Here is a 19,108-nt window from a genome sequence, read left to right as displayed (position 1 = left end):
TTTTTTTAAACCTTTTTAATGTAAATATCACTGTTCTCATCTTAAGTAGGTTTAAGTGAGTGGGGAAAAATAACAAATATTTGGTGAGATTTGGTAAAATTAGGGTAACTCTTAGGATAATTTAAAGAATCAGTTGAATTAGTTTTGAAAATTATAATTAGCTCCTTGCAGAAAAGATGCCTATTTTAAAGGTGAGAATGGTAGAATCTTTCAGCCAGCACACTTCAGAGAAAAGATGCTGTCTTGTGTCTCATTACATTTGTTTATGCTTTTTGATTATGGCAGAAGAAAAAAAATACAATTAAAAAAAAAACCAACCCCAACCTAACATCTGCTTTTAACAAGATTAAAATCCCTCTGAACAATGTGAAAGATTGAACGTGAGTCAAGTTCAGCAGAATTACTCATGACAATCCAGCTCCAGTACTTAAAATGCACATGACTTAAAAGATCTGTGTCTGAAACAGTTATTTACAGTGTAAAAGAAAAGAAAAAGAAAGAAACAAACAAAACAAAAAAAAAACACCACCAAATGAAAAACTCAAAACCAAAGAAAACCCCACCTTTGTAACTCAGAATTCTCATTTCAGGTGTCTTGTAGACAAACCCTGGTTCCAGACGGTAGCCTGGTGCAGCATGACTGAGTGCCAGGAAAGACTTAGCAAGGTCCCTTCCCCAGGGATTAATATTTGTAACAAGAAAGATATTTTAACTCAGTCAAAAAATAAACAAAACAAATAAGGACTCAAAGATGAGATTCAACATCCAGGCCTTATGATGGTATTCTTGAAGCTGTTTTCCACCTGTTGTGTCACAAATATCCATTCTGTAGATTTCTGGCTTTTTTTCCAGATGATAAAATCAGCTTACCTGTCCCCAGGAACTACTGGGATTGTGGCATTTTCTCCTGTTTGGGTTCCTATAAAGATGCCAAGGAAAAGAGATGAAGCAGCAAGAGCATGAAGGATAATCACAGCTGAAAATCAAGGTGTGTTATTTAGCTCTGGCTTTAGGACTGTATAGCTTTTAACCTATCAAATAAACAATACACCCTATAAAATATAAAAATAACACATTTCTTTTGCCTAGGAGCAACACAAAAGCAGGGGCTTTTAGATCTATGAAGGGGAGCATAAATAGTGCCTCTCCTTCAGGGGCAAAAGCACCTGGGCTGTAGGAAGTAAAAATGCTTTGTTGTCCCTTGGTTTTACCAAACAAGACATGCAAAATAGAGTAGCTGAGAAAGAAGGACCCTTTCCCAGTACAGATACCCAGTGCATCAAAAGCACCCTGTTTAGTTCAGCTGGGGCCCGTGATTTCAACACCACTTAAAATATAAAATACTTTTGTCATGCAAAATCATCATTGCTTCTTTCCATCCCTGCTCTAAGGTCATAAAGGATCTGGGGCCATGAACCAAAACTTGCTGAGAAGTCATCCCCCAAGAGCCACGTGGTTCCTCCCAGCTTTTAGGGCGGATCTTCCATTCAGGCAGTTGGGGTGGGAGGTCTCTGTGTTTCTCCCTTTGAGAGGAAGGAGACAGGCACAGATGTGAAAGCAGAGATGTCTCCAGTCCTCACCTGTTTCCTGGTTTTCCTGGCAGGCTGCTTGGGTTGCCAGCACCATGCCTGCCGCTGCGTGGGCAGGGTCTACATTTGTCAGGAGAGCAAGGTAGCCCAGGTTCCCCGGGACATCCCCATCAACACCACCGAACTGTAAGTAGGGAGAGGGAATGGTTGCAAGCAGCAGCCTTGTTGCTGGCTTTCAAAACAAAGTACTGCTTGGCAAGCCAAGGGTCGGGTTTGTAGGGAGTCGCTCAGGAGACTTTAAGCCAGCTGTTTGGAAAGCACAGCCCTTCCTCCAACACTCGCTTAATTACATCTTCAAGCTCCTCTCTGTTACTCTGATCGTGCTCATTTTAAGATATGTGTTAAGAAACTATATGGTATGTTGTAATGCAAAGTGCAGACTAAATTTTAAACAATCTTCTTTGGTGCTGTGACAGTAATTTGAAGCATAAAGCCTAAGCTTTCTTTACAGCTTGCTTTAGCATTGTCGAAACATGTAGTGCAACTTGCCTGCCCCAAACAACTTGATGATAAGCGTTAGTGTTTGTACTGCGGGAGCTTTCCAAAGGTTTGTGCTTGTTTACCAAGAAGCAACTTAATGTTTTCTTTTTGAAATCACAAAGGCATTATAGAAAGGACTCTGACAAACATTCAGAAAGCAATCCTCCTCTATCAGAGGAGCAGCACGACTGCAGTTGGAGAGAGTGAACCACACAAAATACTGTACTGCTTTACCCAAGGAACAGTTTTATCTATCTTAAAGCTTCTCTTTGTTTTCCATAAAGTAATGTGAGCAATACTGTATGACAGATGTTTTCTGTGTTAGTAGCACAGGCAAGCAAGAGAGCTTACGCAATGGTGAGTATGTAACTATGCAAATGACTGTTTTAATTTTAATATTTTCTTTAAGGAAGTTATATCACCCTTCCCTACACCTACAGCCTCTGACATGGTTAGGACCTACAGCAAAAATTAAAGGAGTAGTTCTGGATAAACCCTTTGATTATTAAGTGGAGTGGCAAGTTTGGAGGAAGGATACAAGGAAGAATGATATGTCACTAGTTGGAAAAATATACCCCTATGCCAATTTTACACACCACAATATACCTGTGGTTTCTATTCCACAGTTTTCCTAGGGCAAAAGTTATGTTTCATTCAGAAGGAGAAGATGTTATGTTCACTGAATAGGTAGAACACGGTGAAAACTTGAGAAAAATGTCTGAATTAACCACAGAAGGTCAGTAAAAGTTTAAATCATTCTCTCAACTAGAGGGAAATATAAGACATCTGTGACTTATGTCATCTAAATCCTAAATGAACCATGCTCCAGGCATACACCGGTAATTTTGTTTAATTTTGCTTTGATTCTTTCTTTAGATTACACAGTTACGGTCTGCCTTCTAGGGATTAAGCAAAAGCAGTTCATAATTATTTCTGCAAAGAAGTCGAGTTTTATATCACCAAAAAGCACCTGTTAGTAAAATGGGATTTGTTTGCAGCAGATCCTTGTTAACTTCTCAAGGGTTTGTTGAGGATCCCAATTTGTGGGTTCATCAGCATGAATGTGTATTCTCTGAAACAGGTTTACTACAATGTTTGTGTCACCAAAAACAGTGAGTGAAACCTTTCTTCTGGCAGCATCGTAAAATACTGAAGTTAGAATCTCTCGACTCTCTTCTCACTTACAACAACTTTTAGTTCTGTGGGAGAGAATTCTGGTTCCGTTAAATCAGTACAGACCTGGAATAGATTTCAGCATGGCTTGGGAATTTGTCCAAGAAAACCCTGTAGAGTTGCTTTGAATAAAGCCAGATACAATAGCTGAAGAGCTATTAAGTGACACATAAACCTTAGATTTTTCCTTCAAGGTCAAAGGCGGATTCTAGAAAGGTGCCTTCCTACGCATCTGTCTGCTGAGTGCCCAGTGGGGTCGTTCGGGTGACTAAAATAGACTTTGCTGCTCCAGCTGTTGTTGCCAACGCACTGTTGATAACAGAAAAAGCTTGCTTTATATTCCTTCAGAAATGTTCTATGAGTCAAAAGAGTTTTGAAAACAGTGTAGCAACTTAAGTGTAGATGGCCATGGCGTCTAAGGACCCTGTATAGGACACAAGCACAGACTTCTTGCTAAGCACATCTCCAGCAAGGTGCCTTTTTCACTTAAGAGCTCATTCAGGGAGTGCTGGATGAAGTCTATTTTCATTTGATATAAAGGAGAAGGTTCTCTTCAGTACATTTGGAGCTTTTCACCTTCTTCTTCGTGGTCTTGATAGCTTTCCTAAGCTTTCCTAGTGTCCTTTCCTAGTGCCTTTTAGTTGTTGAATAACATGCTGGTGAAAGCTTTGGAGAGAGAGAACAGGAGCCTGATAAGCCTCAAGCACTTCTCCTGTTGCTGTGTGTTTCTATTACACTACAGCTGTTTCTTAAGCTGGGACACTGGCGTGTGGCAGCCAGCTCTGTTACTTGGTAAGAAAACTCAGGCAGGCTAACGGTAAAAATATTGTCCTCTGCACATTGCCATGGCTGATCTTTTTAAATTATTATTTTTTAATTTTTTGAGAGATGGCCACTGTCACATGCTGAAGTGGTGGGTTTCTTTGTAGTTGGTTTCCAACAGTGTGAGCTTATGCTCCACAGTGAACATGAGCTCTGCAGCATGGTATGAGAGCTGGTGTTTTTCTCCTGGTTGGATTAGCATCCGCTTTAGCAAGGGTGTTGCAGAGGGGAAGGCTGGCAGTATCTTACAATGAGGGATTTTGGTTTGTACTTGCCATGTGGAGACAGCAGGGATCAGAAGCCACAGGTTTTCATTACTCTTCTCACTGCTGCATCTGCTTTTTCACTTACAGGACAAAATCTCATGAGAAGACAGTTACAGCTTGGTTTGTGTGTTGCTCCTTTGCAAGCACTCTGCAGTTGGCGTGCTCCAACTGTCTGCAGGGGAAGCTGTGGTTATTAGCTGTTTTGCTTTATAACCTTTGCCTGGAAGAGGAGTTGGATAGAAGTATTCTTGGCATTTTTTTATACATACCAAAATACCTGTAAGAAATGTAGATGGCTATGCCTTACAACTCTGGAGGTAATTAATGAGAAAACAGTGGCTGAAAGTTCAGGTGGGAAACAGGTGTGTTTGCATCAAAGTATTAACTATTAATTTCCCCGCAGAGTGAAAGAGGGGGAGCAACTCAGTAGTCACCTAAGGTAGTTTACTCCTTGCAGATTTAAAACAGTTTTAAAAACCAGTGTCAAGCTTTGTAATCCAGCCTTAGCATTCACTAAGATTTCATATATTCATTAGAGATCTTGCTTTGAGAAAGTAATGCAAACAAAAATAACTTGTTCTCAGAATAGAAGGGATCCTTTTTAACATTTAGCAAACTATTTTAAGCAGAAACATGTGAGTATCAATTAGAATACAACTAGGAAAGCCAGGAAAACCTTATTCATTCTCTTAGATCACTCTTCCTTGCTTTTGGATTTCTCATCTTAACAGTGCTTGAAAACACTCTTGCAGCATCCCAGGGAAATAGAGAGCTCTACCTCAGCAGCTCGGTGCAACCATTTGGGCAGTAGACTACACCTCTGATTTAACAAAATAAAGCAACAGTACAAGTAAGCTTAAGAAGGGAGGTGAAAACAGCTCCTTGGTCCAATTCTACTTGCAGTCCTGCAGTTATGTGAAAGAAGTCGATATCGGCATTTTAGCTGCATCCTGTAACTAATGCTGTGATAAAAATGTATCAGGAAATCAAATTTGTTGTATTTGTTATAAAAAGAAACTGCCTCCAACTCAGTTTCTTTTCTAATTTTTTCCTGCTCCTAAACTTTGCTCCCCTGATGATTAGCCATCCTTAGCTGGCATACAAGTGAAGCAGCCCACAGCGGCATGTAGGTTCTCACCAGTTGGTACCTTCTGCCTGACTGTTTCTACACTGTGGAGATGACATAAGAAACATCTCTTGAGAATGAAGGCTCCTCAGTGAAAGCTTGCAAACTTGGATGTGTGACTCAGCTAATTAAAAGGAATTGTTTAACATGTTAGCATGCCAGAGGCTTCAGCAGGAGATTGGTGCCAGTTTTAGAAAGGAGCAACTGAGACAACTGGAATAATTGACAACAGAGGGGGTCCATCATTTGGCACCCATCTGTCAAAGTGTTGTCTAAGAGAGAGGGAAACTGCAGGTAAAATAATTAAGGTCTAGGCTTGATCACATGGTGTTTTATATTTTAAAGTCCATTCTCTGGCTTCACTAACCAGTTTAGCCATTGTCAGAGCGGTTTAGAGGTAAGTTATGTAGAGTGTTTTCTCTCAAACATCTGCAAACAGTAGGGGTTTTTACTTGCTCTCTGCATAGCTGTTTTTGTACAATTGCTCAAGGATATTTATTTTAGACTATCAAGTCAAGGCTGAGTAGATGTCTGACCACTAAAACAGTGGCTGCCTTGAAATAGCAAGTTCTGTGTTATGTACTGAGTCAGATGATGTTCCCTGTGACAGAAGCTGCAAATGATGTGAACAGTAGCTGCCACACTGTTATTGACAGCTGCAATTAGGAATTTTTTATGCTTTCACACTTAAAGTTGAAACTACATTGAAACCTGCAAACAACTATACTTCTTGCTCTGGTGTTTATACTGGGGGACTGACCTTAATCTAAGAAAGGCAGGTTGTGGAGAGAATAAAATAAGCTAATAAAATGAGGACCCATGAAGATTTCAAGTCCCCGTGTTATGGTGGTTAATCATAGTTAATCAATAAACCCACATATTAATAGAAGAGGATGAGAATATTTGCATATCCAAGCATACTGAGAGTATATTACCTGCTATTTAAAGCTTTTTCTTTTTTCTTTCCCCTTTTTTTTATATTTAAACCAGCTTTGCTTCCATTAGGGTAGAAAGAAGTCTACAGGTAGTGCTACATTGCTCTCTTCCCAAATTCATGATCAGTTCATACTTTGAAGCAGAAAGCACCTACAGAGGTTGCTGTACAACCACTGGCTCTATATGGTGGAGGGGACCAATGCTTATAGTGGACACTATATCTGACATTTTCATTGGGAAGATAAAAAGAAATAGGCAGACCATAAAAGAGAAAAAAGAAAAATAAGAAAGTGACACTAAAGAAGGATAATAAACCCTGCAGGGTAGATCCTCAGCTACTATAAATTACCAAGTACATATCTATATAAAAACATCCAGTTTCTAAAGCTTCAGGAGCTTTTCAACATGAGGAGGTATGCTGCACGCAATAGGAGTTGCTTTGCAGTGCAGTACTCCCTGCTGGTTTACTTGCGATATTATGGTGATAAATACATAACGCTTGGCTTCCACCTGACTTAGAAGACTACAGCTTGGTGCATACATGAGAGACATATGATCCAGTCTAAAAATGTATAGATGTGTGCATATATATCTAATGTATCTTTGAAATGCATGTGCATTCACTTAAAATTTAATGGCAAGGGTACAACTTGTGAAATCACTAAGCTTTTTCCAGGAAGACACAGTGAAAGGCAACCCTGGATTCTGCTTGCCTGTGGCATTGCAAGGGTACCAAGGTCTATGCCAGCTGATGCCCTTCACTGGGGTCAGCTACAGAGAGATTCGCCCAACGTGTAAGTTCTGGCTTGTCCAGCAGCCTCTGTCTCTCAGACACACACACAAAAAAGAGGGCCCATGACACGTCTCCACACATCTGATATCAGGCAAAATGGGTTCCTGGGGCTAGTCAGCTCCACATCCCAAAATAAAGCCTCTCTGTTAGACATTTTAGGTATATTCTGCTTCACCTCCTACAGAGAATCAAAGCTTGCCTATTGAATGAGATTATCATATATGTTTTTCTAAAGTGTTTCAAAGATTAAACTAGTCATTTGTAGGTGTTACATTTTCTTGTCTCAGATATGGTGTCTTCATTTTGGGTGTCTCCCCATTCAAATCTTGTTTCATATAATTATAACCTAGGAGAGTTTGACAGTAATGTTATTCATGAGATGCAAGGTGGTAAATACCAAGGTTTAGCATAGAGGCACAGCAAGAGAGAAAAGTCCTGGTAAGATCAGAAAGAAGTAGTTTTAAACTAAAATGTGGTTAAAAATGGAGAAATTGGTAAGCCTAGGGACATTACAGAGTAGGATGGAGGTCTATCTTTTATTTCTCCAACAAGAACATGAATCACAAAACAGATCTGAGGAATCATGAATGCACTGGTGTCATGCAGCAGTTAATTTCCTTTGCTCTGAATGGTATGCGACCCTAAACTCTTCAACAGTAAGGATGATTTCCTAGCTTCATTTACTCCCCTTACTACAGCTTCTCACAACCCATCAGTTTTCACTGTACAGAATTAAAGTGCTCTATTATAGACTTTGTTGCATTCTCTTCTCTAATATTAAAATGTATTAGCTTCATCTCTCATCCCACCCAGGGAGGCCAAGATTCTTTGGCCCAGGGAATCCTATTGATACACAGATGTGACTATTGCTAGCTGGGAGAGCAGAGCATAGCCAGAACTCTAGGAGAAAGTTCTGAAGAGTGCTTTTACAAGTTTGAAAGACATTAAAGTGCTTTTGCATTTCTGTTGCAGTTGTTTAGCTTTGCTGAGTTGCCCTCCCATCCTTTACACAGGGATCTTAGGGTATTTATATATGAGGGATATGCAGAAAGGTGTGTGTATATGTGTGCCCCTTATGCTCTGACTCAGCTGGATACAAGCTGCTATACTTTAAGAGCCACAAAGCCAGGACAATTCATCTGTTATCCCTGGTTCTGCATTGGTCCATGCAATATACTTTCATCTCACTCAGGTTTATAAATGACAGCTTGGGAATTTGAGTCAATAATTTTCTGGATCTGGCCCTTAGCAAAGTCATATCAGAATTGCAGTCCTGAAGAACAAAGCTTATTATCTCCCTCAAACCCAGGCTATGTTTTTTAAATAAAGAAATCTTAAAAATAAATTTAAAAAAAGGCTTCTCAGATAATTGCTCTTCCCAGCAGCATTTCTGAGATGTAATGGAGAAGAGATCTCCAGTGAAAGATGTCTTTAAAAGCTCCAAATTGAATTCTTCTAGAAGAACTCACTATCACACACCAAATGTGTTGCCTGATAAGCCAGCAGGAGAGTGTCTTCTGTGCAGCTCAAGGGTTTCCTTCACAGGTGCCGGGGGTGTTTCACTGGGCTGGTGTGTCACTGAAAAATACTGGGTATGTGCTTAACACGGGTGAAGAAAAGAGGGTGGATAAGGAATGCCACAAGAACAGAGAGAACAGTTGCATAGAAGAGAGATGCCAAGCAAATACAGATCCCAAAGGGGGATAGCTGCTCTAAGCGCCAGCAGTACGTATGCAGGAGGGAGTCCTGCAAAGCCAAACTGAATTATCTAGCATAGCAAAGAAAAATAAACAAACCTGTTAGACGCCAAGCTGAGGAGCAAAAGTAATCCATGCAAAGTTCAACATGCTTCAATCTCTTCTAACTTGACTGCTTTTTAGTTAGTTCTGCTTAACTTTCCTAAGTCTCCTTGTACAGGCAAGCTAAAAGATAACTGGGTTAGGTTCACAGTTTATTTAAATTGTCATAGCTTCATTAACTTCAGTGGAAAGAACTAAGTTCATTTTCACTGTCTGGCGATGGGGACGCCATGGGTTGTTCATTTTGGCATCAGCTGACTGGTAATTAATATGTGTGTGTGTTTAGTAAACAAGATATTTTGGGCATAAAAGACAGGTATTATTTTTCATAGCAGTCTATTAGTTTTACACAGCAAGGGGCAAGCACTTTGGCAGAAAAAGTCACTTTTCTTTGTTTAAGATCTTGACCTTTTCAGACAAAACCTGTAAATTATTTCACACTCTTTGCCTGTCGTTTGATTTGACTGCTCTTACTAGCAGTGAAATTTAAGTCATTAAAATGAAGCTTATTTCAAATTATAGGTCTGAGTCAAGCCTGGATTTCATATAAGAGTATAGAGAATTATTTCTTCTAATTGTCTTGCATACACGGTCATAAGGAGTCTGATTTCTGGCTTTACTCAGGTACAGCTTCCTTGATTTTGGGAGTCTAGGGTCAGGAAAGCTTGTGATTTTTTTGCTTTTGCTTCATGTTTTCCCCCAGACACCCTTAGGTGTTCCAGGACCTCAGCCTGGAAGGTATGGATGCTTCTTATCTCCTATTACCTTATCAAGCCACTCAGATATATTTGTTCCTGGGTAGCTAGAGAATTTGCAGACTGTTATTGTATGCAGAGGGAGGTATGTTTCTGGGTGAAATGAAAACAGTCTTCAGCCCAACTCAGTATGAAACAGTCTTTGCTTTTCATAAGTATATTGAGCTTTCTGAGCCTTTTTGCCTGGATTAGCTAAATAATGCTATATCCTTGAATGTAACATATTCAGAACTTACTATAGACAAGACAACCTTGACTTGAAATATGTACCTACTGGGTGAGCCACGGGCTGAAGCTTTCACCTCCGTCCACTCCTTATCTACACAAGAATGCTGTTATTAGTCAGCATTTTAGCATATTTGCCTGAAAATCCTCTTTTGTGAACGCCTATGGCGCATTGCTCTTGTAATGGTCCTACTGACATAAAGCTTCCCCACAGCACACATGAGGATGCACTTTCTGATATGAATCCTTGTCCAAATACAGTCAGTTCTCTGGAATTAATTTTTAAGTATTTATTTGTAAGAAATCTATGAATCTTCAGTGGTTTTCCAAAACTGCTATGTGCATAAATATTCAGTGGGAAAAACTTCCAAGTTTTCAGTGTTTGATTAATCTTTTCTTTGAGAGCGGGGTGAGGAGGGGATATACTTTCAAACAATGGTCAGCAGGTTTTGGGTTTTTTTAATTTGAAATAGTAGTGTGCAATGAAGAACTGGATTGACTGTGTGAGAGTGGAAGAGAAAGTGATGCTTGTTTTCTCGGGAGAGTTTCCGGTGTCCTGTGTTTATGTTCTGAACATAAAAAAGCAGGATCCAGTGGCATGCTCATAAAGCAACCTCCCCTCACCCTTACTCTGAAGAATTGAAGGGAATAGCGTGCATGCACACACCTGCGCATGTGCTTGGTGTGTCTGTGTGTTTAACCTCTTCCTCCACCGGTTTGACTCCAGGCAAACAAGAAGAGAGTAAAGAGCAGAAGCATGTGTATGTAGCGGTAACTGATAAAATGGCCATGGCTCAGCTGGGGGAGAGTAGTGATGGAAGGAGGGACTGTCTGCCTGGCCCTTTTTCCAAAACCAGAAGCATGGAATGGCAAGAAACGATAAGTAGTTTTTTGGTTTTCTTCACTGAAAATGATTGTCAAGTGGGCAAGCTGAGGATTATAATGGGGTTTTGTACACAACTTCTGAAAGCCTTATAATGGTTTTATATTCTGTGCTATGCCTTGTGCTTAGAAATGACTCACTAGTGTAACACCCTTGTGTACCCTTGGGTTTGAGACATTTGGATTTCAGTGCTAACTTCAGGGTAAGCATTGATTTCTTTTTTCACTTGTACCATCACATGATATAAACATATTAGGCTATGGACTTTAGTAGCCCAGTAAGTGTGTTTTGAGGACAGAGCCTTTGTCAAAGGGCACCCTAGTCAATGGGAAACACTCCAGCAGTGGAAGCACTGCCTGTGCTTGTTTCTCTGGCATGTCCAGTCTCTTCCCTGCTGCAAAAAAGGAGCACAGATCAGCCAAATCCATTTTTTCCTTCTTGTTAACTACTGGGAAGCAATCAATTCTGAAGAGTCTTTCCTCGGAGTTCAGTCTCCCAGCAGGAATATTTATAGACATACAGAAATTTCTGAACAAGTAAGGTATAAAAAGAGGGGCTATAAACCCCCCTGCTATGGGAAGATAGTGCATTGATGCTAAAAAAACCTGCCATATCCCTGAAGTTTTCTTTGGCCAACAGAGCTGCTATGGAAATTTTAGCTTTTCTTTTTTTTTTTTGGCAGGTAGAGAGTCATAAAAGAAGTACAGACTGTGTCAGAAAATGACAGCAAAACAAGAAATGCCCTGGCAGAACAACAACTTTCTCTAGGTGGAATTACTGGTTTGGGGAAATACTCACTGTATCAGAATCCCAGGAGCTGTAATTTCCTATCTGCTGTATATTGTTGCCATGGCAGATTAAGCCCAGACCTCATTCTTCAGTACTTTGAAATCGGCATTAGTGGCCCCCATGAGGGAATATCCTACAAGAAAATCTAGGGTTTGATTCCACTGGTGTTCGTACACATCCTAATTGCTTGCCCAAGCAGCTCCGCTGCCTTCCAGTGGGACAAATCACAGGTGTGAAACTGCCCATCTGTACATATTTGCAGACTCAGGACTTTGTGCTATTGCAGTAGGCAGGAAACCACTCTAGGGAAAAATGAAATGTGTGTTGAAAGCACAAATGAAATAGGTAGCCAGCTGTTTAAATTTATTTTAAATTATTAGGGGAGATTTTAATTGTTTTAATGGGCCATATGGAAGTGGTAAGATTTTCTTAGGGCTCACAAAGTTTTTTATAAATATTAACAGATTTCACCACATTCCTGGTAAGTATGTAAACATAATTTTACCCATTACAGAAACAGCAAAGCTATAGGGTGCAAAGGACAAGCAATTTCCCAAGAGTAAAGGGCAGAAATCAGTGGTTTAGCTGGGAGTATAGCCCCTTCAGGACCTTATTCACCACACTGTACTCCTGTAGCAATATATTTCCTTGTTCAAAAAATAATACTAAAAAAATAATTAGCTTTTGTACATTAAAATTCCTTCCTAATAATTATTTCTCATCACTAGAAGGCTTTATGCTCAGTGGCATGAAAAGCATGCCTGCTGCTTTCAATCTCCTAAATAAGGCAGTACAAAGTCATAGCTCTACTGTTTTTTAATGTTCAAGTGACGCATATACAGTTTCAGGGTTTTTTCTCTCAAATATATTTGTACTGACATGGTACCTCTGCATCATCACCTTTTCCAGTTTCTTCATTTCCGTACTCTTCTTGTATCACTTTCTGTCACTGTATTTAGAAAAACAGATTTCACTGTAGTGTTACAGTCAGTAATTTAAAGACAGCTGAGGTGGAGATTTTTGCGGGCATTTCAATTACGGGTAACTGTTGGCTCTGTTATGGTCAGTAGGGCTGGCTATGGAGCACTAATTGGAAGGTTTTCACACTTTTGAGTTTAGCCACTATCTATATGTCTCCTTAGCTAGAGCACTTCATTAATATAAGAATAATGCATCTAAAGGATTCTTTTTTTAAAACATATGGTATTTATGTAGCAAACAATATTACTTTGGCTTCATTCATTTCTGTACATGTTATTGATGTGTTACATTGGTGCAGCTCAGCATGGGCCCACGCTCCAGAAATCAGGTTATTTTTTGAGCACTTTACCCTAAAAGTGGAGCATGTCCATCCAGGGTTTTACAGGAGCACTGCACGGGCTAGACATGGAAATGTGAGTCCCCACAAAGTGCCTGTCGAGAAGTCTTGCCTTTGGACCTACTGATGCCCTGGTCTGGCGAGGACACCCTTGTAGCTTCAGGTCTGTGGACCAGCAGCAGCTAGGGCTTGCCAGTTTTTCTGTCCATCAGAGGTGCCAACACTGTCTGGAATAAACACTCTGGCAGCACTAAGAAACAGGGAGACTGGCTCTTTGTTCAAGGCCTTGAAAGACTATTTTTCCCCCTCTGCGTCAGGCTGTCAAGAGGTGGCCTTGGTCCTAGGTGTAGATTCATCGGTTTAACGTCCTCCAGGCTGAATGCACGTAGTGGTAGTTATCAGCTAAAATAGGGAATGAGGCAGGGAGTGCTTCAGAAGCTCCTGCTTGTGACTCCTTGAAGATTTTCTGCATTCCACAGAAAGCTTATAAACCTCTGCTTTGGAGGGGTGGCAGGCTGCTATTTTTTATTAGCAGTACCTGACTTGCCAGCTAGAGTACATCTTTACAATGTTCATCGTATAAAGAAGTTTATACATTTTTGTAAAGCACCTAGTATCCTACTTTTATGAACAACAGCTTTGGCCTTCAGCCTATGCTGCATGGAAATACTCAGAATTTTGCTAGTCTGAACTGAACTAATGCAGGTTAGCTCTCGATCCTAGAAGCCCCCAAGTCCCAGAAGCCTTAATCTTCAATATGATGTCAACTGCTTTTCTTAAAACTTAGAAAGTTTTCAAGAAGGAAAGACTTTTCCTTTAAAGGAGGAAAGTGCACCTAGGCTATATGGAGGTCTAAATTTCACCTTCACCATCAAGCATAGCATTGTTGTAGGAGTTTCCATGATGCTGAGTTCTACCAGCTGGAAAGTCCTTTTCCAGCATTACTATCTGTATTTCAGTAGCTGCTGTAACAGAACCAAATGACTACGCTTCCTCTGCTAGCCTGCCTAACAGCATGATTCCAGGTTATGCTTGGCTCGCACGGTCATCTGAATGTTCTTCCCTCTTGTTGATCTTATTGAAGGGGTGATGATGGAAAATACTTTCTGAAAATAAAAAAAAAGGGTGTCAAACTGATCGCTAACTATTCCCTGCCATCTCAATGCTGAAATAGCAATACTCACTATGTCAGAGGCTACTTCTGCCAGATAAACGGATGATCAGCTGAAATGTCTGTGTATTTCAGAGGTTACCCTTGAGTGAAGAAGGTAGGAAAATCAAAAAGCATGCACAAAGACAGACAGTAAGTTGGTTGTGTCTTTCCATACTTATGTTATGTGTTCTTTAACCCAATGTATTGGCCCTATTATTGTTTTGGTGAACAGCAGTAACAGTAGCACTTATACAAGCTGTGGCTTTTGCCAAAAGCAGCATAAAACAATCTTTTAAACCCAGCAGTCTTATAAACAAAGCCCTAGGAAATAAATCACCTTTACAACTGTCAAAATCAGAGCAAGTGTTCATTTTCTTATTGCCAAAAATGTGCCTCAATCTGAGAAAGTGAGAGAAAATGACCAGTATCATGTCTACTGTTTAAACAATATGTTTACAAAATATATAGAAGTTACATTTTAAAAAAAGAAAGGAAAAGAAAGTCTTTGGGTAGTGAGATGAAATGATCAAAACCACTGAAACGCCAAGCACTACATCTACTCCAACAGCTCAAGCAGTATAAAGTAGTGGTGCATTTTCTCAACGAATTAATCAACTACAAAATTCATGCATTCTCTCATTTTTTCCAAAGCCAACTCATCTTTAAAACTTAAGAGACTTTTTACCACGTGAAACAGAGCAAAGAGTAGGAGATCCTGCAAGGAAGGTGCAGTCAGAGGAGATCTTAAAGTAATGATGCAGACCTTTGAAATAAATCTGAGGAAAAACTTAATGATTCTGGAAAAGTATGTGTGAAACTTGGCAATGGCATTTTAGGTTTGGTGGTGACGCTGACTGTCATTTTTATTGGCCCTAAAGCAAAACCAGACATGGTTAACCAAGCCTCTTGCAGTGAATTCTATCAGCTAGATAAGACCTGCAGCGCTTAATATACAGTACATTGGCTGATTGTGGATGTCACCAGAAAAGAATGTGAGGCCAACTCATTTTTCTGTTACAAACTCTGATTGGGATGATTCCATCTCGACATAAAGAGATTATCATTACGTCACTGATTGGTTAACCTCTGTTCCCATTACTCAGGCTTATGCGTGCAATAAAAGGTCCATCCAATACATGCTGAAAAATCAGTGGAAAAATTCCTATTGATTTCCATTAGATTGTGCCATAATACTGGGCCCAGTCTTTCACTGCATTTCTTTAGCACTTGGTCATCAGTACTAAAGTGTCAGCAAACAAAAGCCACGGAGCTGTGGCAACATTTTTCTCATATGGCTCATGAATAGATGTGTATATAAAATGCAAGCATTAGACAAAGCCAAGCTCTTATAAAATTTATACCCCTTTAATTATCTTCTGTCGTAGCAAGTTATCATTGTTTTTAATTAAACAAATGTCCTTAGACTGGCAAGATGTGCTGCTCCGTGCTTTATCCCTGCTGGAAATGTTTATTTCTGTTTTGAAATTTTAATATGAAATATCAGGGAGATGGAAGGAGAGCAGAGGTTTCAAGCACCCTGACATGCAGTACTGTATATTGTGTTTCCCTAACCCTGTCCTCAAGGTGAGCAGTCAATATAAGCCAATGATATGCAGCCCATCTAATTTGTTTTTCCATCATTTTCTTAAGTTGTCTTACATGCAATAATCATTACAGTGTAAGTGACACTGCTGGGAAAATCAGTTCTTCCTCACTGAATAGAAAATAACCTACACTACACTTGAATCACAATGGGTATTTTTTTTATTTTGTCAGACTTGCTGTTAACCGCTGACTGCTTTGGCCAAGAAAGTTCTGTGTCTTCTGGCAAAGGCACTGCTTGCTATAAAACATTACGAAATCTACTTCTGATTGAAATGTAATAAAAACCGCTTATGGATCTACACTGAATTTTCTGTCAGATGTTCAATATTATGTCCTTGAAGATTAAAAAGTCTCTGAATATTTATTAGCAAGATGGAAGGCTATTCCAGATAGGCTTTGAACCATGCTCATCACTGGAGCATGTGAATGATTTTCCACAGTACATCTGTCATATTCCATTATTATAAGATTATTACTCTCTTTTTGCTGTTTATCTATAATTCAACCACAACAATGAAAAAGACTCTTATGTGCTATATGTGGGCACAAAGCCCATGTAAGTGATGCCAGCTTTTCAACCTCAGGATGAATGGGAGTTAGCCGAGGTTATCAGCACCTTGCATTGTTCTCACACCTCTAGGGTGTCATGTGGTATGCCAAAAACCTCTTCTGTTATGCTATATTTGATGAAAAAAATTCAGGGCTGGTAGTTTGTACTTGGCTTAATTTTAATAAGAAAATTATACTGGAGGGAGTGAAAAACAAAAAAAGGGCATTTAAAGTGATTTAATTTCCTGTGCGCCACTTGTGCTCCAGAGCTGATGCTCAGGGTGTTTGGAATAAAACCCATGAGACGAAAGAGGAGGTCATGGTAATGTCCTGATGATGAAGTGTACCAGCACTTCACATGCAGACCCAGGACTTGAAAAGCTGTTTGGAGCTGCCAGAAGGCCAATGGCATCCTGGCTTGTATCAGGAGTAGTGTGGCCAGCAGGAGTAGGGAAGTGATCGTGCCACTGTACTGGGCACTGGTGAGGCTGCACCTCAAATCCTGTGTTCAGTTTTGGGCCTCTCACTACAAGAAGGATGCTGAGGTGCTGGAGCGTGTCCAGAGAAGGACAACGAAGCTGGTGAAGGGTCTGGAGCACGAGTCTTCTGAGGAGTAACTGAGGGAGCTGGGGTTGTTTAGCCTGGAGAAGAGGAGGCTGAGGGGAGACCTTATTGCTCTCTACAGCTACCTGAAAGGAGGTTGTAGTGAGGTGGGGGTTGGTCTCTTCTCCCAAGTTACTAGCAAATGGATGAGAGGAAATCGCCTTGAGCTGTGTCAGGGTGGTTTAGATTGGATATTAGGAGATTTTTCTTTACTGAAAGAGTGGTCAGGCATTGGAACAGGCTGCCCAGAGAGGTGGTGGTGTCAGCATCCCTGGAGGTGTTAAAAAAATGTGTAGATGTGGCACTTCAGTGCACGGTTTAAGAAGCATGGTAGTGTTGGGTTGATGATCCTAGAGGTCTTTTCCAACCTTTACAATTCCATGAGTCTACAATTCTAATATGGTTTTACCTGGTTTCATTATTAGGGCAGGAGGTCACTATTAATCAAAACAAGCTTATCTGAATTAGGGTCATCCCCCTATTATCCCAAGTAAAGATGTAGCTGGGTTTTTCCATTTTCTCCTACCCTTGTAGGTGGTGTGTTGTGTAGCAGGAGTGTCTGTGTGCTGTACCCTGACATGGCCATGACAGACCTGAAGACTAACTCTTGCTGTGAGCACCCATGCAGCTGTGTGCCTAGGCAAAGTCACCCTGTGCAGAGCAGGTAACCCGCTGCTGGCACACTCCTGCTCTGCTTCTTGGTGACATGGCCCCATGTTAGAGCAGCTGGCTCAGCAGTGAGACACTGCAGCTTCCCCAGAGTAAAGTCCCTCTGGGAAAAACAAAACAAAACAAACAGATAAACAAAAACAAAAAACCCACAAAGAGGAAAACAAGGTGCCTGTGTTGAAATTCTCCCTCCCATTGGCAAAAACGACATCCCCCTTGCTCCCCTCCAGTGGATCATCCTTGGCTGACTGTTTTGGGTAGAGAGAACTCCAGAACACTCTTCAGCTCCCTTTCCTGACCTAGTATGTGGAAAGCCACTTTTCCAGTGATTTGAACAAGAATCTCTTCACCTGAGCATTAAATCCCATGTATAATAAAGGATACTTTGTGCTTGTTTGTCTATTTAGTTCCATCCACCCTGTAAATTCCCGCATTTATCTTCAGGATATTGGATTCATTTCCTGATTTTTTTTTTTTCCCTGCTGGGGAAAAGAAAGAGAGGCTGTGTTTGTGTTTGGATAACCAGGAGCATTTTCAGGCTCTGTATCCAACTCCACATACAGCTGTTCTGGGAGAGATACTGAAAAACTGCAAGTGGATTCTTGTGCCACCTTATCTCATTCAGACAAGCGAAGACACCCCTTGGCTTATAATGATAAGCTACAGCCTTGATCGATTTGATCTGTGCTTTTGTCCTTCTTCATAATTTGAGCTATTGATTCTATTTATTAAAACTAATTTAAAAACACAAGCCCTGAGTGCTCTGCTGTTCCAGATCAGGCTGCTCCGGGCAGTCTGATCTGAAGCTAATCCATTCACTGCTGATTTATTTTCACTCTGTTTTCAAGCAGAGTTCTGCTCTGTGTTTCATTTTTTTTTTGTCCTCTGTTGCTCTCTGAGAAAAAAGACATTTAATTTCACACCTCCAGTGAGAGCAGGGGGGTCTAGATTCCTTTTTCTGATATATGAAGTGAGCTCAGGAAAGTTTACCTGGCTCATATTCATGCAGGCTTTGCTCAGATGGTGGCCCACTGTGTATTGTTCTCTGTTGTCTTAAATCAAAGCACTACCTTTATTCTAGAAAAGAAATCTGAGTATTTGCTTAAATGCCCTCATCTTGCCATACTGGAGTTAACGGGACTTACTGTGTTTCCAAATCAAGGGCCAGCAGACAAAATACTTTCCCCACTTCTTCCTGGGAAGCACAGGTTTTTCTAAGGGCTAGGGATAGTTCTGTATAAATAAATAACTTTATTCAGACTTAGAGAAATCAAATAAAGGACTTACTAATAAAAACAGATAAAAATTAAAACCTTAAGGAGCTAGGTGCCTTTTAGCACCAAGCTGGATTTGATCAACATTTAGTGACTTACTGTTATTTATTTACTATTGGTTCATTTTCCTGGTGGTGCTATTTTAACCTTCTTTCCCATAGTTTGGCACAATTGTTTAAATCTTCAACCTTCAAATTCTTCAGCTGGTTAAAAGCTCACTGGGTGTCCTGGTTGCACAGGGACTGCGTATGTCTACTGCATCTCTCTGTGTTTTGCTGCTGTAACATATTCTATCCTCAGT

General features: G+C 40.3%; 1 protein-coding gene across 1 annotated transcript in view; it reads left to right on the top strand.

Moving 5' to 3' along the window:
* The first annotated feature begins 1,540 nt into the window (after positions 1 to 1,540).
* The window catches only part of FSHR (follicle stimulating hormone receptor), an 85,334-nt gene continuing 67,766 nt past the window's right edge, over positions 1,541 to 19,108 (top strand). The window contains exon 1 of the mRNA XM_064446451.1: positions 1,541 to 1,715. Within this exon, the coding sequence (XP_064302521.1) occupies positions 1,564 to 1,715 (152 nt within the window). The 5' untranslated portion in view covers positions 1,541 to 1,563. The remainder of the gene's footprint in view (positions 1,716 to 19,108) is intronic.

The sequence above is a fragment of the Phalacrocorax carbo genome, chromosome 3, assembly GCF_963921805.1.
Source record: "Phalacrocorax carbo chromosome 3, bPhaCar2.1, whole genome shotgun sequence".
NCBI classification, from domain to species: Eukaryota; Metazoa; Chordata; class Aves; order Suliformes; family Phalacrocoracidae; genus Phalacrocorax; species Phalacrocorax carbo.
The sequence above is the reverse complement of the archived record's forward strand: the minus strand, read 5'-3'. Positions and strand labels throughout refer to the sequence as shown.